This window comes from Zootoca vivipara, chromosome 2 (assembly GCF_963506605.1).
Source record: "Zootoca vivipara chromosome 2, rZooViv1.1, whole genome shotgun sequence".
In the NCBI taxonomy this organism is placed as follows: domain Eukaryota; kingdom Metazoa; phylum Chordata; class Lepidosauria; order Squamata; family Lacertidae; genus Zootoca; species Zootoca vivipara.
The window spans coordinates 115,039,279-115,065,584 of record NC_083277.1 but is presented as its reverse complement, the minus strand read 5'-3'; the positions used below and the strand labels follow the sequence as shown (position 1 = coordinate 115,065,584).

The 26,306-nt window shown below is 45.4% G+C and overlaps 1 protein-coding gene across 5 annotated transcripts in view; it reads right to left on the bottom strand.

Moving 5' to 3' along the window:
- Positions 1 to 10,305: 10,305 nt before the first annotated feature.
- The window catches only part of SENP1 (SUMO specific peptidase 1), a 43,885-nt gene continuing 27,884 nt past the window's right edge, over positions 10,306 to 26,306 (bottom strand). For 4 of the 5 annotated variants that reach the window (XM_060272094.1, XM_060272095.1, XM_060272093.1 and 1 more), the window contains 3 exons: positions 15,237 to 15,321; positions 13,650 to 13,745; positions 10,306 to 12,801 (listed from right to left, as the gene is read on the bottom strand). In XM_060272094.1, coding sequence (XP_060128077.1) covers positions 12,739 to 12,801; positions 13,650 to 13,745; positions 15,237 to 15,321 — 244 coding nt within the window. In that variant the 3' untranslated portion in view covers positions 10,306 to 12,738. Of the gene's footprint in view, positions 12,802 to 13,649; positions 13,746 to 15,236; positions 15,322 to 18,156; positions 18,225 to 26,306 lie in introns of those variants that run through there. The other variant, XR_009557225.1, reaches the window with a different exon arrangement.

Sequence of the window (26,306 nt, the reverse complement as noted above, 5' to 3'; positions counted from 1 at the left end):
CCACTCTGATGGGCACTGACCGAGCATCTAACATGCGCATGCAATTTTTCAAGACATACCTCAGCCTCTCTCACTGGGCACTGTTTGGAAACAGCTGCTCTGTAAGCAGGAAGCACAGCAAAGGAAAGGAACGGCACTGAGACCAACTTTTGTTAAGCGTCATGATGCTTCAGGGAGAGAGTACCTAAAATAAAAGCAAAAAAAGGGGAAGGGGTAAAAATGTGAAGAAGCAGAGATTAGCTCCTGCATTCATTCTCTGGGCTGTATGTATCCTCAGCCAGCATCTACAACTGCATGGAAATCACCATGGAATGGAATTTCAGATAATGGGATAAGTATTTGAGAGGGGGAAGCTCAAAAGGGGAATGCCTGTCCTCTGCTCATAAAAAAAAAAGTGATTTGGATTATAGCCATACCCTGTGCTCCCTATTACACCCTCCCTTCTTCCCCCCAAGCTAAAAAAGCTCTACTTTGAGGAGGGGGGGATGGGCCTTCTTCCAGAGAGAGCAGACTCTTTTTTGTACTGTAAGATTAAAAGTACACATCTGTAAGGTTATTAAGTACTATGTTTACCGTACATATTCATTAAGTTTGGGGCATTCTTTTTAAGCCCCCTAAGTATCAACTAATAACATAAACAACGGAAGCCTTTGAACTTGTAATTCATCACGCCACATAGCCTGATAGCTACATTAGTAAAAATGAAAAAATATATGTGCATAACTGACAGAATCAATTATGAAAAGATCATATTTTTCTTTGGAGTTCCTTTGTAAGATATCTGAATGGTTAATGCAAAATAAAAAAATTCCTTCAGTAGCACCTTAAAGACCAACTAAGTTTTTATTTTGGTATGAGCTTTCATGTGCATGCACACTTCGTCAGATACACTGAAACAGAATCAACCAGACCCTTATTTATATTCAGAGGGTGGGGTGGGGGGTGGGAATGGGTGATGGGCTGATAGGAGTGGTGAACCTGTTGATGGCTGTTAACGACTGCTGATGACTGCAATTGGTCCTGCGGGGGTGGGGGGGTGGGAGCAAGGCACAAAAGAAAGCTAGATCATGCATAATGAGGCAATGTAAGTCACAATGAGCTGCACCTGTACTTTTGTAACATATATCTACCTATTTTGGCAAGTTCCTGGGTTTTTAAATAAGTCCACAAAGGCTAAAATATCTTGTCTGTACTGTGAACTTCTACATTTTATGTTTCAAATTAATAGCAACAAATATTTCAAACCACAACTGTTATTTCGCTCTGATAATAATCTGTCTGACCAACTTGAAATCTCTCTCTTACTTTGCTCCAACACTAAAGCAAGCAAGCCAGTCTGCCCCTTTCCTATGCATTTAGATTCCAACCCCTTTGAGAGAAAAAGAGGGGAGTGAAATTCCCAAAGGGAATGTATTTACAATGGAAAAGGTCCAAATAGCTGGCAACTGGAATGCCGTCGTCCGTCCTGATAGACTTCCTTGTGTCAGCCTGGTGACCTCACACAAAGCTGCCCTTCTATTTTTGCACAGTAGGCTAAGGAAAGCTGGCGGGGGGGTGGGGGGATGCAAACTAGCCAGAGCTGTGAGAGGCCAGTCTGAGACAGCTTATGCTCAAACAGGGTCCCGTGGCTTCAATGGTGACTGGGCTTACTGGAAATTAGTGAGGTTGAATGAGACAACAAGATTCCACCCTGAACGAGAGAGAAGGTGGCTGGCTGGTGGCAAGAGGAGGAAGGAGAGAAGGGAAGGAGAGCAGGATGTGTACTTTGGCATCCTGGGAATCTGGAATGCATTTTGCTGCATCAGATAGCATAAGGTCTTCTAAACCAAGGCAGGGAATTGGAGATTTCATTAGCTTTCTCTAAAGTAAATGCCCACAAGGGGGTTGCTCATTGGATGGTCAGGGTAATTTGCTACAGGATTTCCTAGAGCTGGTCCCATCCACATGGGGATTTCTTCAGAAATGTGATTAGTGATTGTGTTGTAGAATTCGCGGCATTTGACAAAGCCAGGTCTGACTGGCAGATATACCATGGTGGCTGGTTGTACAAATCTCTGGTTTTACCTGCCTTGTTTTCATTAGGCAAAGAAACAGGATAATAAAATGATGATAATACTGTACTTCTTCCAATTCAGGGTGGTACTGAAGGGTTTTTATTGCTCATATTTTGTTTAGATTTTTTTTAAAGAAGAGAAAGATGAGGCAGGGAGGGAGCAAAACAAGCTATACAATAATAATCAGCAGCCTTTCCGCCCTTCCAATGTTGCTGGGCTGCAATGCCCATAATTGGTCCCCCCCCCAAAAAAAGCCCCATGAACTTGTATAATAGTTTTAGTATATACAGAAAAACAAAAAGAGGGAGGAATAAAGAATACCTACTTCTTTTTTTAAAAAAAAACACCACTTAATCCATCAAACACAATATTTTACATCACATCTGAATTATTAATTTTTTTAAAAGTCCATATCAAAGATAATAGAATGGGATTAGTTTTTTTAAAAATAAACAAATAAAAATACATTAAACTATGGTTACAATTTAATATATTGGAAGATAATCAGACCCAAAAGGCAAATGGGCATTTGAGGTCAACTGGTACAATCAGGAGGAGTAATATAAGTCAATAAGGGCCAGCAAGTTTCTGGGTGACAGGAGACGGGCAGGTGTGGGGGACTTCCTGGTCCTGAATGGGATAACTGTGCCCCTAAAGGACCAGGTGCGCAGCCTGGGAGTCATGTCGGGGTGAGCCCGCGTTGCTTGGTCCCTGTTCCTGTCAACCTAGCAGTTTGAAAGCACACAGTGCAAGTAGATAAATAGATACTGCTGCGGCGGGAAGGTAAACGGCGTTTCCGTGTGCTGCTCTGGTTTGCCAGAAGCGGCTTAGTCATGCTGGCCACATGACCTGGAAGCTGTACACCGGCTCCCTCGGCCAGTAAAGCGAGATGAGCACCACAACCCCAGAGTCGTCTGCGACTGGACCTAATGGTCAGGGGTCCCTTTACCTTTATGGAGGCACGGGTCAATTCTGTGTCCAGGGCGGCTGTCTACCAGCTCCATTTGGTACACCGACTGAGACCCTACTTGCCTGCGCACTCGCCAGAGTGGTACATAAGCTGGTTATCTCCCGCTTGGACTACTGCAATGCGCTCTATGTTGGTAATCCCTAGTTTGCTTAATGGGTAACCCAGCACTGTGATAGCCTGCAGATCTAAATCTCAGACAGCTGATTCACACATGGAAGACATCACTTGCATTTCAGCTACATAGGGCTTGTATATCTGAAACAGCTGAAACTCTAGCAGAGGTCATCAGTTCAGGTGTAAGAAAAGTCCAAAGCAATTCACCCTCAAAATGCTGTTTTCTTTCAATTTGTGCTTTGCATATTATCACAACAAATATGTGCTGCAGGTTTTATGTTGATTGTCCCAGATTTCTTTTCTGCTTGCAAATTTCAACACAGTCCAGGGAACATTTGACTCTGATTATTCCTAATTATTTTCCTCTTGGCATTCTTCTTACATTTCATAACCTTCTAATCTCATCTGAAGTCGTCTTCCCAAGCAGCTGGGCACCGAAGCATATGCTGTTCTGTTGCCAAAGTCCCTCGAAATCAGTAAGACTGCCCAGAAGAGCTTAATGGGAATTTATTCCAAAAGCCCTCTTCACAAATCTGATGCATTCTGGTCCTAATTAATTAATGTGGTAACTATAGTAGTTCCTTAAAGATCTGAACGTTGAAATCCCCCCCCAAAAAAATCTGCTGAAGCAGGAATATATCCTTCTTCTATCACAGAGAAGAAACATTCCACAAATGCAGCCATATTAAGTGTCAGCAGTTCATTTTAACAATAAGTGGTGCTTGGGCTCCAGCTTGCCTGGAAGGCCTATTCCCACATCTGCATGCTATGGTTGCACTCTGAACATGTTCAGGTGACCTAAATCTAAGTCCTGCATTGAAAATGCTGACAAATCAGAGTACGGGAGTTAAAGAGATCATATTTCATTAGATACTTTGCCAGATTTATTGACATTTCAATGTTCATTGTATAATAAACCTGTCATATATACTGTATTATCCTTTGACTTCTGAATACCTGAGCTTCACATCTTGTCTAATTTCCTTCAGATACAAATGTTGTAGCTGATAAAGGCAGCCATCCAAAAATAAGTAAATATACATAGGATTGCACTATTCATATATGGAATTTCTACTTGGGTCCTTCAGATTATACTCTTTGCTTGTTAACACACAAAACTTTATCACTCGGTTTAAGATAGTGAAGTAGAACAAAATAGGTTCTTGGAGGTTGGAAATTGTTTCGCAGATTGCTCCTGGTTCGTTTTCTAGGTGCTCAGTAGAATTAGTGGGTAGTGACAGCTTTTATTTTTGGCTGTTAGAGGTCAGTGCTAAAACTGGAGAGTCTAATCCATTTAAGGTTATGCCTAGGCTGTGCCTGAAGTAGGGATTGATGCATCAGTCTACTGCCTGCCTGAATCGCTTCTGCAAGTGCTCATTCATAAATCCATTCCCTTTCATCCATGCAATCTTGCAAGAAAGAAAGAAAGAAAGAAAGAAAGAAAGAAAGAAAGAAAGAAAGAAAGAAAGAAAGAAAGAAAGAAAGAAAGAAAGAAAGAAAGAAAGAAAGGGTGGTATTAAACCAATTTTTACTCAGAGTAGCCCCATTGAAATTCATGGCCCTAACTTAGTCATGTTCATTAATTTCAGTGGGCCTACCCTGACACGGGTGGCGCTGTGGGTTAAACCACAGAGCCTTGGGCTTGCCGATCAGAAGGTCGGCGGTTTGAATCCCCACGACGGGGTAAGCTCCCATTGTTCGGTCCCAGCTCCTGCTAACGTAGCAGTTTGAAAGCACGTCAAAGTGCAAGTACAGTAGTAGGAAAATAGGTACTGCTACAGCAAGAAGGTAAACAGTGTTTCCGTGTGCTGCTCTGGTTCGCCAGAAGCGGCTTTGTCATGCTGGCCACATGACCTGGAAGCTGTACGCCGGCTCCCTCGGCCAATAACGCGAGAAGAGCGCCGCAACCCCAGAGTCGGTCATGACTGGACCTAATGGTCAGGGGTCCCTTTACCTTTTACCCTGAGTAAAACTTAGATGGATACCATCCTATACTACCAAAAACTGAATAAGCTTCTTGTAGAACAGAATTGATTTCAACTCTTATCAGCCCCAGCAAGGACTGATGGGAGTTGGAGTCCAATAATATCTGGACACCCCAGGGCATCCATACACACTACCCAGGCTTGGGTCTCAGAGAGGTCACTTTGGTGCTGCTAATGCCGCAAAAACAATGTGGGAGGCAGCAGTTGCGAGTTACCGGTCTCTGCAGCCACAGCAGGCAATGTGATTCTCCAGTGGTTTGACTTCACCCCTAGAAGCACATTCCATTGTCTCTCAAGACAGATGGATGCCGAAAAATAACAGGTTCTCCAGCTCTGCTGTACAGAGAAAACAAACAGACTTACTCTCCCTAATGGTAGGGGCATTCCTAGGGCAAGTTAGCCAAAATGTCGGAGTAGTATTGGAAACAACCCATGGTAGACCTCCAACTGTCACTATCTTCCAGGGACAGTCCTGCATTTACAGAAGCCGTCCCAGTTTCTGATTTGATCCCGGAATGCCCCGCTTTTCCTTAGTACATAGCTTTTTCCATCTGAGAAATGTTGAAGGGTAGGGAAGATTTTAATGTTTGATGTTTTATTGTGTTTTTAATATTCTGTTGGGAGCCGCCGAGAGTGGCTTGGGAAAACTAGCAGATGGATGGGGTATAAATATATTATTATTATTATTATTATTATTATTATTATTATTATTAGGTGTCTCTATTTTCATGGGATAAATGTTGGAGGGTATGGAGTTTTGTTTCCTGTTTCATTATGTTTTTATATATGTTGGAAGCCGCCCAGAGTAGCAACCCAGTTAGATGGGTGGGGAATAATAATAATAGTCTAGTAAGGTAAAGGTAAAGGGACCCCTGACCATTAGGTCCAGTCGTGACCGACTCTGGGGTTGCACGCTCATCTTGCATTATTGGCCAAGGTCATGTGGCCAGCATGACTAAGCCGCTTCTGGCAAACCAGAGCAGCACATGGAAACGCCGTTTACCTTACCACTGTAGCAGTTCCTATTTATCTACTTGCATTTTTGACGTGCTTTCGAACTGCTAGGTTGGCAGGAGCTGGGACCGAGCAACGGGAGCTCACCCCGTCACAGGGATTCGAACCGCTGACCTTCTGATCAGCAAGCCCTAGACTCTGTGGTTTAACCCACAGCGCCACCTGGGTCCCTGAATAATAGTCTAGTACGTCCCTGTTTTCATGGGAGAAATGTCGGAGGGTATGCCACTGCCCTCATTTTTATTGTGTCCAGGTAAATATATGGTTGATAATATTCACTCAGTAGGCAGGGCTAGTCGCCCAGTCCAATTCAAATTCCCAGGTTTTCTGCATGGGGACTTGAGTGAGAAAGAAGCTGTTCACCATTTATGAAGCTGGCCTTTTGGTGGCCTGCTGGGATACATTACAAACCTGAGGAGACGCTGAGGTGCAATGCACTCGTCTCCGTCCCTCTTTAGCTTGCAGCGAAGTAGGGCATGTGGCCATTTCTTTGGGGAAAACTGAGGCGTTCTGTCCCAGGAGCTGAATGACCTTTTGATCCTTTTGCAAGGGCATGGGCTTAGCGAGGACAGCCTGCATTCCTGGCATTCCCAGCGCCAAACCGACGGGCGCATTCCTGTTCCGAGCAGGCTGGCCTGTGTGCTTCTGCCTGCGTGTCCCTCGAAGTCGGTGGTGCGAGGTTGCTAAGGAACGGGCCTTCCCCTCAGACAAAGGGCCCACTGTCTGGTGTGCTTCTGAAAGCACAAGCAAATGAAAGGCCCCAAGGTTCAACGAGGGAGAAGGAATTGGGGACCGCATATCCCCTTTCACGTCCTCCGACTTAGTTTTAACATCTTCATTGGGAGGAGGCCAGAGATGCGGGGAATCATCAGCCTCTTATTTCCCACAGATTCAAAGAAGGGCAAACCAAAATGTGTGCCCTTTATTTTCAACTCTGCTTTTTTCAAAGCACATAACCTGCAAATGCTATATATTAGCTTAAGATTTCTCTTGTACGGCTTCATCTTGTAAAGCTCAGGTGACACATCGGTTAGGAAGATTCGCTCTAACAAGAATGTAACAGATAACAGCAGCAAAAACACACAAAAAACCCCTCCTATTTCTGATCCTTCCCTGGAAGAACTACTAGGCCCAGAGCCACCTAGTGACTAAAGTATCGAATGACAGCCAACAGCCTCCGTCTTTGAAATGGACAATACGGTATTGGCAACAATAGGCTTGCCATACGTCAGGAAAGTTCTTGACATGTCCTGGTTTTCCAGTTGTAAAAACGGCGTCATGGAATCGGCAAAATGACAAGGAAAACCAGGATGTATGGCAATGTGATGGGAAAAGCAGCGGGGAAAGCCCAAAAAGCTGGGGGTTTTGGGGGTCTTCCTAAAAAAAAAAATTAGGAAGTTGACTGTTTTTTGTTTTTGTATATATTTTTTATTACATTTTCTGTTTTACCATTTAAAATAGGCATTTAAACATCCTTAAAATATCACTGACTTCCTTTCTTCTCTTTCCATGGTTCATTTTGCATATCATAAATCCTAGCATATTTTACAAAAACTAAACCATTCAGTATTCCATTATTGCATCCATCAAAACACTGTTGAATTTATCTTAATGTTGCCAAAGTTTTCAAGTGTACACAATTTCCCCTCATGTATTCAATAAACGTTTTCCAAGCTTCTCTAAATGTATGTTCTTCTTGTTCTCTTATTACTACCGGTAATTCTTCTTTAGTTGGAACCTCACTTGTTTGCCAAGAATTTTACTGTTTGAAACATGGCAACCCTAGGTAACAACAACAACAACAGTAGTAGTAATAATCAATGCTATTTTGCTAGAAAACGAGGTGCCGGAAGTCAACATGAATGCCTCCCTCTGTCTCTTAGAATGGCAATGGCACACACCCGAGAGGTTCCAGAACCAAGTTCTGGCGAGTTCCCTCTGAAAAAAGCCAATGATAATAATAATAATAATAATAATAATAATAATAATAATAATAATAATAGCAGTTGGGGAAAAGGAAGACCTTGTTCTGAGACCTTGGATGCTCTCTGTCAATCAGAAGTAGACAATACTGGTGTTCTAGATGTACCTTACTTGGCGTACATTCATATGACTTAGGTGTGCCAGAATTCTGTACAGAGCAACAGTTGTTTTGCTTGTCAAGCTATGAATAAAACCAGAAAGTCCATCGTTGCATCCTACAGCTGGCCATAACTTTAGGAGCTCTTCATACAGGTACCATATTCATAGAGTTGCCAGGAAAGAGACCTTGGCGGTGGCATTTGGCTAACCCTGTATTTGAACATACTCTGTCAAGGTCAATATTGAATCCATTTGGAGACTGGTGGCAATGCTGGACCCTGCTTTGGGAAGGTGGAAGCACCAGAAGACAGTCAGTCAGTCCCTTTCCTTCTATGGACACTTTGTCTGTAGGCAATGAAGGAAATACAAATTTTGCAGAATTATTTTTGATATAAAGCAGCCCAATGGCAGGAAGTGAAGCAAGGTGGGATTAAGCATCATGCTAAATTCTCTAGAGAGAATGAACTGGAATTTGTTTACTGAATATTGCAAAGAGACAAGTTATTCAAATGTTCAATGTTATTTTGTATTGCTTTGAACTTAAGAAATACATCAGTATATAAAGCCTGTTACAAAAATCAGGATATGGATCTAGATTCAGGTAGTTGGCCGTGCTGGTCTGACGCAGTTGAAATAAAAAAATAGTCCAGTAGCACTTTAGAGACCAAGTTTGTTCTAGGTATAAGCTTTTGTATGCATTAGTCGGTCTCTAAGGTCAGACTTAGTTGGTCTCTAAGGTGCTACTGGAATTTTTTTAATTTTCCACTGCAACAGGATATGAATGTGCATGTGTTTCAGAAGTGAATCATTTATATATTTGAATGATGAAAAAAAGAAATGTATGTGAAAGAAAAAATCCATATGGGAGTTGTGGATACAGATTAGCACTTGCTCCAGACGCAGATCCCCTGTGAATCAGCAGGCAGGCAAAATAGTTCTGGGTGGCCTATGTCATGGTCACTGCAGAGTGTCCAAGGTCTCTTTTGAATATGGGATAAATAGTTCCCATTTTCTCCGAGAAAGAGTTAGAAGTAGTGGCAAGGAATCAATGGAATATTGTCTGCTCAGCTCAAGGTACACTTACAGAAGTTGCTTGTTCATGTGTGTGCAGAGATTAAAGATGCTAATGAATAGTTGCTTGGAAAGGGTTAGGTAAAGCCTTGCCCGTGTCTAGGAAGAGAATGTTGCAGGGAGGAGAGAGTCAACATGACCTGAAAATCCCTAGCCAGTGGCATGCAGGAAAATATATTAAAAGTGCAAGAACAAAATAAATTCAGTGTCTCCTCTTCACACCCTGCAATATAGCTTCAAGCCTCCTTAAAGTCCCACTATTGCACTGTTCTGTAATAATGTTAATGGTCTACCTACCATAGCTTTCCCCCACCTAAAATCAACTTGCTTCTAGAAAAACCCTGTATTTATCTTAGATGACTTGCAGTCAGGGATGGCTGAATCTGACAATATTGGTTTCTCTGTCAATTTTCCAATCCTAAATTTGATCTGCCCTATTTCTACATATGCTAATGAATTAATATATGCATTTTGGGGGAAACGTTACCTAGTGAATGGATTTTTGCATGCAATTTTCACATAATAGAATGCATTTTTGTATGTTGTTTTCAGCAATGTACACATTTGTGTGTGCACGTTTCACTAATACAGTATAAAGATTTTTCTAAGCATTCTTTGGCTAAAGAACAGCACCAGCTGAAACTTCAAAGGCAGCTTCACATATAATTGAATAGGCTTTTGTTTTTGTTATTTGTCTCTTTGTTGTTCAGCCTTGTGTTCAAATGCAAGATGACACACAAGGGCCACCACTGGAAAGGCTTCCCTGAGCCAAGTTCTTTGTTTCTTTTCTGAAATGTATTGCAGTTGTTTGTGTCCTGGTTTCATTCTGCTGAATATTACCAGTGATATGGAGCAGGGGAGGGGAAACACCTTGCTGAATAAATTTAAGTCAGTTGTAATGCATGTTACAGAGGAAGGGATGGGAAAGAATTTGGCAAGGGTTCATTTCTGATAACATGTAGATCCCCACAATAGAAATAGGGCAGGGAAATGATGCAGTAGGCCAGACTTTGGATAATTATTATTTCAACAGCTGGGTTTATTTAAGAATAACACATTACAAAAAAAATACAGAATTTCAGATCACTTGGAAAAAAACATAGAAAAAGGGTCACCAAAGAGCCTGGTATAAAAAAAACCACAGATAGAGGAAAAAAGGTACAAACTTGTCTAGGAAGAGCACGACTTAAGGAAGTGCAATGAAATTTGTACAAAACTATTGTTTACAGGTAAAGAATATATAAAATGTTCCCTATCTGATGGCAAAAATACAAGAGGACATTGCTTTATTCTTTAGAATTAAAAAAAATGGTACATCAAGAGGTATGTGTGGCATGTGAACTTAGTAAGTAGTCCTACATAATTTGCACCTGAATTCCAACTGCATCTCACCTTTGTTGGCCTCAGCAGGTACAGATACCAAGCACATCTGCTGATGTCCATTAATATAAGTCAGTGATGGCCAAACTTGGCCCTCCAGCTGTTTTTGGACTACAACTCCTATCATCCCTAGCTAACAGGACCAGTGGTCAGGGATGGTGGGAATTGTAGTCCCAAAACAGCTGGAGGGCCGAGTTTGGCCGTCACAGAATAAGTGGAGCTTACAGCGGGCCTCCACTGAAACAAATGGCTGCAGAGAAGTTGCACACAGTGGGCTGTGATATGGGCCAGTGGCATTGGAGATCTTTGAGTGAACCAGAGTTTATAGAGTCCCTCTCATACTGAACTAGAAGTTACATCAATCAGTGAGACTCAAAGTGCTTTGGGCTCTGTAAAAGATCTCTCTGCCTGCTGCTAAATCTCAAGCTGCAGCTGGCAATGCCACTTACATTTGTTTCAGAGAGAAACTAAACAGATTCTGTATATTATCCTGCATTAGCACATAAAAGCAGGATTTGAAGAGGAAGCATCTCAGTGGAAGAGGTCCTCCACTTGCCATCATTAATGGCTATCTGGAACAGAAGCAGAAAGTGGAGGGCAGGAGGGGGGGAAAGGTCAGGATTTCAATTCAGCTATAGGAGTTTTAAACGGAAACATAAAAGAGCTTAAAACCCAGACACTTATTTGTTCACTGCTGCACCATTGAGAAAAGTTTATAAATATATATATGGTATCAAAACAGCTTACCAATTATTATAAAAAAAGCTTTAAACATCATATTGTACCTAAATTCTACAAAGGGTTTGACGATCAATAACTGTTCCATCCTCTTGTCAGATAAGCATTCCATCAAGCATGTAGCTGCTTAAGTTGGCTTGCAAATCCTATTCTGTATCAAGAATGCAATGTAACAGTCCTTCCTAATGTCAGGATTTCCTTAAATTCTGATAACAGGTCAATGGGGAGAGATGCTGGATTTTATAGGGTCTGACCCCAGGCATTTGGGCACAGGGCCCCAGAAGTGCCTCACAACCCAAAGCTCTACCCTTTCTCTCTGCTTCAGATTCCATCCACACAGCATGACTGTGTGATGAGGTCATAGAGGAGGCACCTAAAACGAAGGCTCTCAGTGCAGGGTGCCTCTGCCAACACATGACTCATCTTTCCAACAGGTGGGCAGCTGCTTCCGGATTCTGAGTTAGAAAAGAATTCACTAGAAGAAATAGATTTAAAATGCTAGGAAGATCCTCTGCTCGAGCATCAAAAAAAAAGGCATTGTTCATCTTTCATTTACCATCTCATCCTACAGAACTGAAGAGAAGGTCACAGTCATGATGGAAAATGTTGTAGCAAGCTGCTTCTCATGTGCTGGTGTCTATCAGAGCTTCCATTCTCAGGCAATTTTATTTCCACCTAATAACCAAAGAACTAAGGGCAATGCAACATGTCATGACTGCTGTGGGGTAGCCATGTTCTCTTCTGCAACTTATAGAAACACACACACACATATATACAATCAGGTTTCCCCAGACACATATGTACATGCATGTTGTACCTCCACATGACTTTATTTGCTGCAGAAGACCACCTGCAGTAATTGTAACATGTAGCACTGCCCTTACTGAATGCCATGAAAGCCATTTTTCTCCATGTCTTGGTAAATGCAATACAATAGTACAAGTGCCCCACACAGTTGAAGCCTGGAAGGTTTCAAGTTGTTTGCAGAAGCTGGCCATTTCGAAAGGACTGAGACTGTAAAAAGAGGAAAACTCACTGAAGGTGAAAGTCAGTACTCCTCAGCATCTCCAAATGTCACTTGTTAAAAAAACAGGGTTCCAAGAGAGAAAAAGGCAAGTGTGCTTCTGAAAAAGTTCCATGGCACACTGCTCCACGAAATATAATTCATTTATTTTTTATTTTTATTTTTTTAAAAAGAAAACCACACAAAATGTATTGTACACAGTCTTTAAGCTTCAGCAGGAAACCCATGCAGCCCACTTCGGAAATGGCCAAGAAGGGCAATAGCCTGGGTTTGCAGTCTCTGAAGGGGCTTGCATTTCGCATGAAATCACAGCAGCTTGCGATGGAGGATCTCCCAGACCATCCGTTTTCGGAAGTAAGGCATATGTTGCTTTAACAAAAGAAACACAACAGCATCAACACTTGCTTAAAATGACAACAAGGTAATCCTTTGATATACACGGGCAAAGGGCAAGCCTCATACTGAGACAGCTATATTCCAGTGATCTGTTTTTAAACACAAAAACCAGGGCTAGTACCACCTGATCTTGAAATCCATTGAAAAGTTATTTTTTCAAGTTTGATCTGGTTATCCTAACCCCACATCCACAATTTTGCTTGTCCATGAGCAGATATAAGTGACACTTCTTTCAATTGCTACAAGCACTAATTCTGCAACACAGACTTGGCCTGCGGTTGGAAGAATGAGAATTTTGACCTCCAACAGAGGTAATAGATGAAGATAATTCTAACACAGTGCCATCATCCAACAGGTTCTTGTGCCATATTTTTTAAACATGCTGGTGGTAAGGTAACAAAAAACTGAAGAGTCACCATAAAAGTAGCTGTGGACCATTAATATAGGTTATAGTCCTGGAATTACCATAGGGCATAACTTGCTTATCCATATCATAAGCCTCTGTATCCAAATTTAAGGGTCTTGCTACAGGGAGCAAAACAACTGCCCACATGCAGCTCCCTCTCTTGTGGCACAATTATTACAAGCTATATGTTCAGAATGTTATTGAAAACCACAATCTTGCAATTTGACTTGCACGAGATAAGCAAATATATGGGAAATTATCTACTTGGGTGTTCCGTCTTCTGGCCACTGAGCTTCAGTTTTCTTGGTTAAAAATTAGTTTGTTTGGGCACAATTAAGACTAGAAGACAGCACTGTGATAATATAAGCTAGCATTCTACCAATTCAGTGCCCACTAGCCAGGAGAGCCAACTTACCTGAGTGAAATTGATTGGTTTGTCTTTGGTAATGCAGTCAGCATATTTACAGGCAAACATCCCACAGTCACTTCCATTCATCTGTTGAGGAATCTCCTTTAAAAGACAAACAAACACAGCCCTCTCTATTTAGAAGACAAAAACCTCATGTTAGCTTTACCAAATAATTATGATATAAACTGCGCAAGGTAATGAAAGGTGCAAGAAACCCAAAGAACCCCACCATGCATGAGCGAGTCTTCAGAATTAATGGGAACAAATGAGCCAGTATTTCAGCCAAGATGAAGGCAAAGATAGCAAGACTAGAATACTTCCATCCTGACAAACAAGGAAAAGGATAGGAACAGAAATACAGTGGTACCTCGGTTTACAAACAGTCCCGTTTACGAACGCCTCCGTTTACGAATGCCGCAGACCCGAGTGTTTACATCCGGGTTCCGTGGCGTCGGATGTGCAGACGTGATCTGTTGGCACTTTGTGCACACGCAGAAGCATGCCTTCTGCTTCAGGGAGCAAGCGCCTACGTTTACGAACGCCTCTGTGGAACGGATCGCATTCGTAAACTGAGGTTCCACTGTATGTCACAGGCTCTGCCCATGTACAGAGATCTTTGGATGCTTGTAGTCACTCTTAGTTCCAACAGCTTATACAGGTACGTATGATCAGAGGCACCCACTCCTGCTCCCTTCTCAACCCATGCTCAGGACAATGAGAGAACTGCTGCAACTTGCTCCTCTGGCAAAGAAGCCACTCCATACTGTTTTGCTTCCCTTTTCTCCATCACTGGCTGATTTCCCCTGCTTTTTCAACTGAAGGCTAGAGCAGTGAGATCAGGAAGGGAAATATTCAGGAGCCTTAGTCTTATCTGTCAGAAGTGAGGCGCTATTGAGGAGTGAGGGGGGGCATTTTAAATAAAAGGACACAGGCCGGATTTAGAAAGCAATTGGGCCGGATCTGGCCCCTAGTTTGCCTACCCATGGCATAGAACCTCTAATCACAGACGATTGTGTGAGGCACATCACACCTTTCTATCTATGAAACAAATAGCACTATCTCGTTTCCTCACAGTACACATTATTTTCTTTGACACAGGCATGACTAACCTTTTATGGCCAAAGGGGTAGAATTCAAGGTTGGCGAAGCCTGAGCTACATATGCCACTCACATGGACCCAACCACACTACACACAGCTAGCTAGCGCTCTCTCTCTCTCCCTCTCTCTCTCCCTCTCTCTCTCTCTCTCTCTCACACACACACACACACAGGCTCTACCCAAACTCATAAACAGACCACACACTCTTATATCTCTCTTATATCACTCACCGCTTAACTGGAGTGCTAGGGTCAAGCAATTTCTTCATCCCAGCACTGGGCTGAATAAAGAAGCATCTCAGCCCAGCGCTGCAGTGGACAGAAAAGGGGCCCAATTTTGCTAACGGCTTGGCAAGCTGCATCACCAGGCCAACCCTGATCTAACAGTTACACTCAAAAACCTTAAGAGCCAGGCAAACCATTAGTTTAGGAAAGTGGATATAGGATAAGAGCATTTCAGACACTCATGTGGTCAGCTATGTAGGATCCAAATACCTGGCTCCGTTTACTCTGCTGCACCCAGCCATTGGTATCAAATTCCTTCCGCTTTTTGTCTAAGCTTTCCTGCTTTAGGTACTGCCTGCAGAGGATTGAAAAGAAGAAACACTTTTAGAAAGTACACAACCAGCAAAAAATGATAAAAACCGAATTAAGGAATTAATTTTGGAGGGGAAATTACTTTTAGTTTCAGAATTGCTTCTCCTAGCCCAATTCTGGACTTTAATTCACTAACATACTAATTCATCATAAGGCACACCTACAGCAGAACACCAAAGGCGTGGAAAACGTCAAGAATCTGACTAAAGGGTAAATGACGGGACAGTGCTACTTTTCTGGAAAGAAAGCCCCCTGAAAAATGAACTCTGCATTGCACTTATCGCTATGCCCAAGTATTTTATTTTATTTCTAATCCTAAGCAATATTTGCACTAGCGGTCCCTATATGAATGGATCACAAAACACACTGAAACTCTTGGCAAAGATAATGTGGCAAGGATCTCCCGGACATGTATGTAGACATGAGAAGGATTTGCAGACAACCAGTAAGCAATGTTATGCAACCATTCCACAGTATGTGCACACATATCAAGTATTTTATTACATTGAGAAAAGGATGGACAGCTTACTATCAGTTTCAGCTAAATTTATGTGGTAGTTTACAACAGTAACAAGGTCTGGTTACATCTTACAGCTGAGCTAAGTATTATCTACTTTCAGGTGCCTCTAGAGAGTTTCAAACCTTCCCCTTTGAGATAAGCTACTAGGGTCTAGCATTTAACACGAGGTCAAGCAGCCCCAGTAGGATAAATACCATAACAGAGCAGGTCCACATCCCCCCAATGTTAAAAAGAATAAACTTTCCAATAGCTTGCTATTGGCTACAGCAGTTTTCTGGAACCCTTTTCCTACCACTTCCCCTAAATCCCATAAAGATTATAGTCCAATGAAATGGCAATGTTCTGGTTATTGAGGTAAGTCAGAAATGGCCTAATACATCACTTCTATGTATCTGAGTTCACTGCCCTCTTGATAGTCAATTTCAACTGCTGCTCATTCTTCCTGTTAATATATTGTACCTTGTTTCTAAAGCAAAGAGTTCCCAATCACTTTGGTTTTTTTCCTCTTATGCATTCCCCTGTTGGATGAAAGACCTGGCTGCAGCCATAACCCCCTCCCCACTGCTTCTTATTCCAGATGTATGTAACTGTCACCCTGGTATATAAAAACAAACTCAGCTGCTTACACACAACACATAATACAGTGGTGCCTCGCTTAACGAATGCCCTGCTTAACGAAATTTCCGCTTAACGAAAATATTTTTCGAGTGGAGGTTGCCTCGCTAGACGAATTCGTTTTATGAAAAAATTGTCTAGCGAATCGCGGTTTCCCATAGGAATGCATTGAAATTCAATTAATGCGTTCCTATGGGCAAAAAAAAAATGCAAAAAAATACAATGCATTCCTATGGGATTTGCTAGACAAATTTTTCGTTATAAGAAAAGACCCGTGGAACGAATTAAATTTGTCTAGCGAGGCACCACTGTACACAATAATTTCCTCCTGTCTATTGGCCCTTCCCTTCTACACAGCCTGATATCTCACTCATAGTATCTTTTCAAGCGCTCATATTCTCATGGTTCTTTGCTCAAGAACCATGCAACTAGTCCTGGGTACCCAACAAGACTGGGGGCTTTTACTTGAGCTGCAGCCCCCATGATATATGGCAAGCCACTTCTGAAACAGAGGAGAGTCTCAAAAGCAGCCTGTGATATGGCATAGGAGTCTGTGGCCCAAAGGAAAAAAAAATCCACTGGATTCCCACAAGTTGTATTGGTTGGCCTACGGTATTTTGAGGGGGTGGGTCCCTTTTTATATTTCTAAAGAGGCATGAAAGAGACAGCTCCTTAGGTATAGCAGGAGTATAAGCAATAACATTATTTGGAAATGAAACTGAATACACTTAAGACTTTGGTATCAAATTGATATTCTGAAAAATGTCAACTTCTCTGTAAGAAATTTCTCAAGATAGAAAAGCACATATATATATCATATTGGGGGGGGGTGCTTTGGGAACCTAGCCAAAGGCTTATATCATTTTATAAATGATAATTATATAAATTTATAAACTACATAGGATTATATAGTTTCAACAACCTCTTAACTCGGAAGTTGGGATTCCCTCAAGGAATATTTTCTGCTGAACAGCATACAAATATTTTGAAGGTGACAAGGACACTAGCTATATGCCAAAGCACTACAGATGGTCTCTGAAGAGATGTACCTATATCTTGTATACACATCCCTCTGCATCTTCCTTTGTATATTAGGAGAGAAACTTAAAAAGGACTCACACACCTGCTTCATATTTCACTTCTTGTCCATGTCTGATCTAATTCTGAGCAAACATGGGCTAATCATTTTTGCCACGTTTTTACATAACAAAGCATACTTCTCGATTCTCTACATCGGAAGAAGGCATGGGTGGCATAACTAATTAAGGGCGGAAATTATATTTACATATGAAGCAGCATAATATCAAATCACACCATTAGTCCATCTATCCTAGTATTGTCCACTCTGATCTTTTAGCAGTTCTTTTGGGGGGGGAGGGGTCTTAGGCAGAAAAGTATCTATCCTAGCCTGGCTACCTTAAATAACTGAGACTCCTTAAATAATTAGGATTAATTCTGTTCCGATTCTTCTGCTGCCTAGGATCAGTACCTCTATATGAATCTGGATGATTTTCTCAGTATAACCAGATTTTGAAAAATGGGATATATACATTTTTAAGCCACAGGAGATTCATGGCATCCCATAAATCTCTCCCTTTTCTAAAAAAAGGGGCAAGCAAATCATTCAAAACTCACCAAAAATCAGGAAGCTCTAAAGATTGAAAGCATGAAAGGGTCACTAACCATGAATAGGACCTCGGTCCCCTCTTCCCGGTGTGATCCTCCCACTGCATTCAACCAATTAAAGCCTCCTGAAAGGAAATAGAAAGGGAAAAGCAATTACAGGAAGGGCGACAATCAGCTGGAAGCCGAGTCCCTGTCCCATTGCCCTACCTGTGCTGCTAGGCATCATGTGGTCAAATTTGCAGGGCTCCTGCTCTAACCATGCTGCCATGTCACCAAATCTGGGATCTAATTTGGCTTTCCCATATAATCAAGAGAACCCTTTGGGCTTTTATATAAAAGCAGATTTCCTTTGGAGAGGGCCTGCCAACATGAATGGGCTCAGGTGGCAAAAGAGCCACAACATCCACTTGCAGACACTGTCTGCCTGTTTAAAATCTTATCCATTTGGAGGGGGGGGACAGAGAATAGGTTGAGGAATAGGATTTTCTCAAGAACTGCTCAGAGGCTCTTGGATGAGTACCCAGTGCGGGTTTTACAGTCAAAATCACAAATACACGATTGCAAGACAGGCACATGAGGGGCAGAACTGTATGGGGTCACGGATTTAATCCTCAATCCATCTACATTACCCATAAAGGTAAAGGGTAAAGGGACCCCTGACCATTAGGTCCAGTCGTGACCGACTCTGGGGTTGCGCGCTCATCTCGCATTATTGGCCGAGGGAGCCGGCGTATAGCTTCCAGGTCATGTGGCCAGCATGACGAAGCCGCTTCTGGCAAACCAGAGCAGCACATGGAAACGCCGTTTACCTTCCCGCTGTAGCGGTTCCTATTTATCTACTTGCATTTTGACGTGCTTTCGAACTGCTAGGTTGGCAGGAGCTGGGACCAAGCAACGGGAGCTCACCCCGTCACAGGGATTCGAACCGCCGACCTTCTGATCAGCAAGCCCTAGGCTCAGTGGTTTAACCACAGCGCCACCTGGGTCCCTCTACATTACCCATAATACCACCCTAAAGAACCTGCTTACTATTTGGAGAACACTAGTTTACTTGAAACCCAGGGACCCAGGTGGCGCTGTGGGTTAAACCACTGAGCCTAGGGCTTGCTGATCAGAAGGTCAGCTGTTCGAATCCCTGTGACGGGGTGAGCGCCCGTTGCTCGGTCCCAGCTCCTAATGGTAATGGCTAAAACTTACCTTTATGTCATTTTCTAAGTTGCCTACTACTTTGACTGGCATTCTATATGAAGCGTCTTATTGGTCTATTTATGAACCTGGTTGGATTGTTTTATTACCGGTATAAATTTGAACCATTTTAGCACACTGTATATGTTGTGAGTGTTAAGATGCATGTTACTGTGTATATATTTCTTTTCCCTTTCATTATGATGAGTGCGCTGCTAACAAAACTTAACTAACAAAATCACACCGTGCTCCTAAGCCTTGTGCCAGTGTGTCGTGCGCCGCTGCACCGGTTCCATGTTAAAGGCAGGAACTCTGTTCATAAATGGTAGAGTATCTGAGATAGAGGTTAATTTTACCAGGGATACTGAAAAATGTACAAGTATGCACTGGTATCTAAAAATTCACAAAGCAAATTTTAAATATTTTCAAAGTTTTATCATTCTGAATTGCCTGCTTCATATTCCTGAATCAGCAGTAAAATATTCGATCAACAATTAAGATTGAAATTCCTCTCCAGGCCATTGCCACTTCAAAGTTACAAGGCAGTGCATTCTTAGACTTGATTAATCCCCCCCATTTGTTTTCGGGAAAACTTCATACTCTTGCAACTGCTGAAAATATTGCAGTCTCTGATGCATATGTCCTTTTATTCTATATCTTCCTGGCATCTTTTTCCAAATGGAAAGGGCCATCAAATACTGGGTTACCTTAAGAACATTATACTCAGAGATCCAATTTCCAAGGCCTTTCTTTCTATTCTTGTTTGGTTTTCTATAGTCTGTTGTTGTAACTGGCATTTTACTTCAAACTTGTAAGTTGCCTTGAACACTTTTTAGTGAAAGGCTAGTGTGAGGGACAAGGGATATCGCGAAGTCCCTCCCCTCCTGAGTTCAAGCCCATCCCCGAGCACAGGGGAAAGCAGAGAGAGTTCCGATTCCAATGGGGAAGCAGGAAGTCGTGTCCGAGGCTCAGGCAAGGTAGAGGAGCCAGGGTCCCAGGTGGGACAGGAAGGGGCGAATAAGGGAGGGAGACCCATCCCCCCAACTCCGGAATTACGCAGAAAGAGGAGGGGAAAGAGGATGGGTCTGCCAAAGCTTTTGTGTTGGAGAAAGACGCGCCAAAAGCCATTCGGAGGTTCTGGAACCGACTGACCACATCACTCCGTGTAAATAGCAATGACTTCAGCACTGTAAATACGCAGCACCAATAAAAGAATAAAATGCAGAGCTGCGTAGCGTCGTTACTCTGAAGTAGCCCACTCCGGCCACTGTGACAGCAACCTCCGAATCCTTTTTTGGGCTACTTTGGAGTTGCCGGGATGAGCGTGTCAGAGGCGGAGAGATGGCGGCAGATCGCGGAGAAAGCCCAGCAAGAACTGCAGCAGCTGTCGCTGCAGGCGCAGGGGGAATTGAAGGCAGCTAAAGAAGAGACTAAGAAGGTCCAGGACAACCGGCTACAACTTGCGGAACAGGTGAGAGCGCTACAGGAAAGAGAGCAGGAATTAAGGGCGGTGGCGGTAGACCTCCAAAACAAGCTGGATGCAGAGAAAAACAAGGCGGGAGGGGCACCCCAAGTCCAAGTGCTGCCAGGAAGGAGAGCCGGGACCCTAGTAAGCAAGTTCAATGGAGACCCGAGGGAATATCAGGGCTTTGAGACTGAGATTGTGTATGCTCTTGAGCTTCACCACGATGAGTTCCCTGATGATGAGCACAGGGTAGCGTTTATTGTGGAGCACCTTACCGGGGCAGCCAGGGAGTGGCTAAGACCGTTAATCGCAACAAAGAATCCTTGCATGAAGAATGTCAAACTATTTCTAGAAGGTTTGAAAACGATGTATTCGTCCGATAGTCATATGGACCAGACTAAGGAGGAACTTCATAATTTACGCCAAGGAAATATGACAGTTCGCGCGTATTGGGCGAAATTCACCATGCTGGTGCACAGATTGGGGTGGGAACTAGAGTCACCCCCAATGCAAGCGGCGTTCTACTTGGGGTTGCATGAGGAGGTGAAGGATGAGCTCTCGAGAGGTCCAAAGCCCAGTAATATGGATCAGCTGAGCAAAGCGGCTCTGGCGGTGGGGGTGAGACAGGAATCCCGGTGGAGCGACAAGCAAGCAACGCGCGCAAAGCGGGCTTGGTTCCCACGGTCGCAGGAGAAGCCACTCCCCCAACAACCCGTTCAAGCCACGCCTGGGGCCAGCCAGGACCAGGAACCCATGCAGATTGATAGCGCGCGCGCGCGCGCGGGCTTTTCAAACCCCAGCGGCGCCAAGACGCAAGGAGGGAAGGGGTGGGAATTGCTTTCTCTGCAACTCCCCCCAGCATCTCGTCAGAGACTGCCCACATCGCAGGGAGTGGCAAGGAAAGGCGGGAACGGTTGTGCCCTCCCCCACTGACGCAGCACCACAGCAGGGAAACGGGAAAGCCTGGCTGCAGGAGACAAGGGGTGGCAGCCAGGCACAGTCAGCAGACAACAGCCCCAGCCCACCCACCCGCACAGAGAGGAGCAGAGCCAGCCCACCCCTCCCAGAGCAGGAGTGGTTCTAGAAGTGACGCTCACGCTCCCAAATGGCTATCCCCTGACGGTCCTCGCCCTAATTGACAGTGGGGCGTCAGCGAACTTCTTCTCGAGAAACTTTGCAGAAGAGCACCAGATCCAGCTTCTGCAGCTGGATTTTCCTCTGCACATGGCGACCATTGACGGCAGAGAGCTGCTGGGAGGGGCCATCACTCATCAAACCCCCCCCATGAAAATGACGGTGGGAAGGCACGCAGAGACACTGGCATTCAACGTCACCACCATCTCAGACCCCCCCATCGTCTTGGGCATGAGCTGGCTGGCGCGCCACGACCCCTCCATCAGTTGGCACCAGAGATGCATCACTTTTGGATCGGACTTTTGCCTGGAACATTGCATGCAGCACCAACCAGGGGAGGGGCCTCCGATAGCCACGGTGGCCACCATGCACGTCAAAGGGGGTGAGGCGATACCCAAGCCGTACTGGGACCTGCAGGAGGTCTTCAGCGAAGCGGAGTCCGACCACCTACCCCCACACAGGCCTTTTGACTGCCAGATCAACCTGGTGCCAGGGGCAACTATACCCCCAGCCAAGCTGTACGCCATGTCAGACCAGGAACTGGAGGATCTGCGCGCTTTCATCGACAAGAACCTCAAGCGGGGGTTCATCAGAGAAAGCAAGGCAGCAGGGGGCAGCCCGGTCTTCTGGGTGGACAAGAAAGACACGCAACAGCGCCGTCTTGTGGTGGATTTTAGACGGCTGAATTCAGTGACAGAGCCAGTGGCTTTCCCCATGCCCAGAGTGGATGATCTCCTGACAGCGGCACGCAGGGGCAAGATTTTCACCAAGCTAGACCTGAGGGGGGCGTACAACTTGATCAGGATCCGGGAAGGCGATGAATGGAAAACCACGATGTTCACGCCTCTGGGCTCTTTTGAATATCTGGTGATGCCCTTCGGGTTGCAAGGGGGCTCAGCATGCTTCCAGGCCTTCATGCACCACGTCCTGGGGTCCCTCCTCTTCAGGAAATGCTTGGTCTTCCTGGATGACATCCTTATCTATTCCGATGACCCAGTGCAGCATGTGAAAGATGTCAGGGAGGTGTTGCAGCGCCTGAAGGAGAACCACCTGTATGTGAAGCTGGAGAAGTGCAAGTTTCACACCAAGGAGGTGGACTTCCTGGGCTACAAGCTGTCAGACAAGGGGCTGGCGATGGACAAGGACAAGGTGCAGGCCATCCTGGACTGGCACAGCCCCAGGACGCGCAAAGATGCCCAACGCCTACTAGGCTTCGCCAACTTCTACAGGAAGTTCATCAAGAACTTCTCTCGCGTTACGGCTCCCATCACTGACTGCCTGAGAGGCAAGCAGAAGTTCAGGTGGACACCAGAGGCGCAAGCAGCGTTCGAAAGCCTCAAGAGGGTGTTCGCCTCAGACCAGAACCTGTTCCACGTGGTTCAGGACGCGCCCCTACGTGTGGAGACAGATGCTTCTGATAAAGCTGTGGGCGCCATTTTGTTGCAACTGGACGCCAACAGAGAGTGGAGACCCTGTGCCTTCTTCTCCAGGAAGTTGACCCAGCCAGAGCGAAACTACACGGGTGTTTGATCGGGAACTTCTTGCGATCCACGCTGCGTTCCAGCACTGGAGACACTTCCTGGTGGGCGCCAAGCACCCCATCCAGGTGTGCACAGACCACAAGAACCTGGAGTTCTGGAGAACTGCCAGGGTGCTCAACCAGCGGCAGATACGGTGGGCAGAGTTCTTCTCGAACTTCAACTTCTCCATACACTACATCCCGGGAGAGCAGAATGTCAGGGCGGATGCCCTCTCCCGCAAGCCAGAGTACATGGAGGAGGAGGCGCCACCGGCACCCAGGCACATTTTCCCCCCGTCAGCATGGTCCTGCGGAGCAGCAGTGGTGAGCGAGGCAGAACTCACAGCACTGACGGCAGCGGATGAATTTGCCAACCGCATCTTCAGAGAACTGAGAGGGGGGGGGGGAGCAGGCAAAAGACTTTGCAGAACGCAGGGGGCTGCTTTTCTACAAGGGTGCACTGTACCTGCCCACCACCCAGCTTAGACGTACGGTCCTCAAGCAGATGCACGACAACCCAACGGCGGGTCATTTTGGGAGGGACAAAACCGCTCACCTAGTCATGAGACACTTCTGGTGGCCAGGGGTGCGGGAAGATGTTCGATACTATGTACGGGGCTGTGACACCTGCCAGCGGGCAAAGGTGGTCAGAGCAGCGCCACCGGGATTGCTGGAGCCCTTAGCCACGCCACACAGGCCGTGGGAAGTGGTGTCCATGGACTTCATCACAGATCTGCCTTCTTCCAGGGGCAAGACCGCAGTGTTGGTGGTGGTGGACCTCATGTCCAAAATGTGCCACTTTATACCGTGTGCCAGGGCGGTCTCTGCAGAAGAGACAGCCAAACTGTTTGTGGACCACGTATTCAGACTGCATGGATTACCTTTAAGGGTTATTTCGGATCGTGGCCGCCAATTTGTTTCCAGGTTCTGGCGGCGGCTCATGAACCTCCTGCAGGTGGAGGTCAGCTTGTCGACGGCTAGACACCCGCAGACCAATGGACAGGCGGAGAGGGTCAACGCCATTCTGCAGCAGTACCTGAGATGCTACGTCAGCCAGCGGCAAACGGACTGGGTGGATCGCCTGCCACTGGCAGAATTTGCCTACAACAATGCGGTGCACGTCTCCACAGGGGTGTCGCCCTTTAAGGCCAATTACGGGCGCGACCTCAGATCTTTCCCAGAGAGGGAGGGGGAGGAGGAGGAGGAGGGCCCACAGGCTGAGGATTGGGCAGAGGAACTGGAGACGGTGCACCAGCAGCTCAGAGAACACTTGGAGAGAGCCAAGGAAGCGTACAAGAAGGGGGCAGATCGCCACAGGCGACCGGGGGAGGTCATTAGGGTGGGGGACAAAGTTTGGTTGTCCTCGGAGGGCCTTCCCATCAGAGGGAGGTGCAAAAAGCTGGCGCCCAGAAGGTTGGGCCCCTTCACGGTCACGCAACAGGTCAACCCGGTGGCATACAGGCTGGCACTGCCAGAGGACATGAGGGTGCACCCAGTGTTTCATAGATAGCTGCTGTCGCCATACAGGGAAAGCAGCAGGCTCCGAGGCAGCGAACAAACCCCCGAGGGAGGGGGGGAGAGGGAAGGCAGGGAGCAACTCAATGAGGCCACGGCCATCCTTGATTCACGGAGAGGGGTGGGGGGCCTGGAGTACCTCATGGCATGGGAGGATGCTCCACCGTCACAGAATGAATGGGTCCCAGCCACTCAGATACAGGAGGAATTCCTGGTAGAGGAATTTCACGCCCTCTTTCCCCATAGACCCAAGCCCTGGCACATGGAAAGGGAGGGGGAGGGGGAGGAAGCACGGGAGAGCAGTTCACCATGGCGCTGGGAAGCGGAGTTTGAGGAACCAGAGGATGAGGTATGGGTGTCACCGAGATCCACCCAGTCAGAGGAAGGAACAGATTGGCAGAACATTTTCACCCCTACCAGCTCTGACGCCACGGACTTTTTGGGATTCCCGTCCTCCCAGGCGGAAGGGGGGGACTCGCAGGACTGGGGGGAGGTGTTCACACCAACGGGCTCGGAAAGCACTGAGTTCTTAGGCTTCCAGTCGTCACCGACACCTGGGGGGGACCTGGGGAGGGGTGAAGGAGAGCTTGGGAGGGGGGTGGATGTGAGGGACAAGGGATATCGCGAAGTCCCTCCCCTCCTGAGTTCAAGCCCATCCCCGAGCACAGGGGAAAGCAGAGAGAGTTCCGATTCCAATGGGGAAGCAGGAAGTCGTGTCCGAGGCTCAGGCAAGGTAGAGGAGCCAGGGTCCCAGGTGGGACAGGAAGGGGCGAATAAGGGAGGGAGACCCATCCCCCCAACTCCGGAATTACGCAGAAAGAGGAGGGGAAAGAGGATGGGTCTGCCAAAGCTTTTGTGTTGGAGAAAGACGCGCCAAAAGCCATTCGGAGGTTCTGGAACCGACTGACCACATCACTCCGTGTAAATAGCAATGACTTCAGCACTGTAAATACGCAGCACCAATAAAAGAATAAAATGCAGAGCTGCGTAGCGTCGTTACTCTGAAGTAGCCCACTCCGGCCACTGTGACAGCTAGGGTAGAAATATTTTAAATAATTCAATTTCTTATAAGAACTCAAGAGGCTGTAGCTCAACAGCAAGTCTGTTTAGTTGAAGAAAACGTTTATGTCACTGCTATCTAAAAAAAGTTGGAAGCTACACCTCAAAGAAACAAATGTAACATCTGCCCCTTGGGTTACCAGGGCATGCTTGCTGTTAGCTATCCCTTTTGATTTAGTCATTTCTTTATGTAATCACAGCAATAAAGATTGATTTTTATCCACCTGAAGGTCTTGCATTCTCTCTTCACCTTTGGGCTGCGAAAAACTTGAATATATTTAATAGGGTGGGGACTGCAATTGATTAACTTTGTACATTGTGTATATAGAG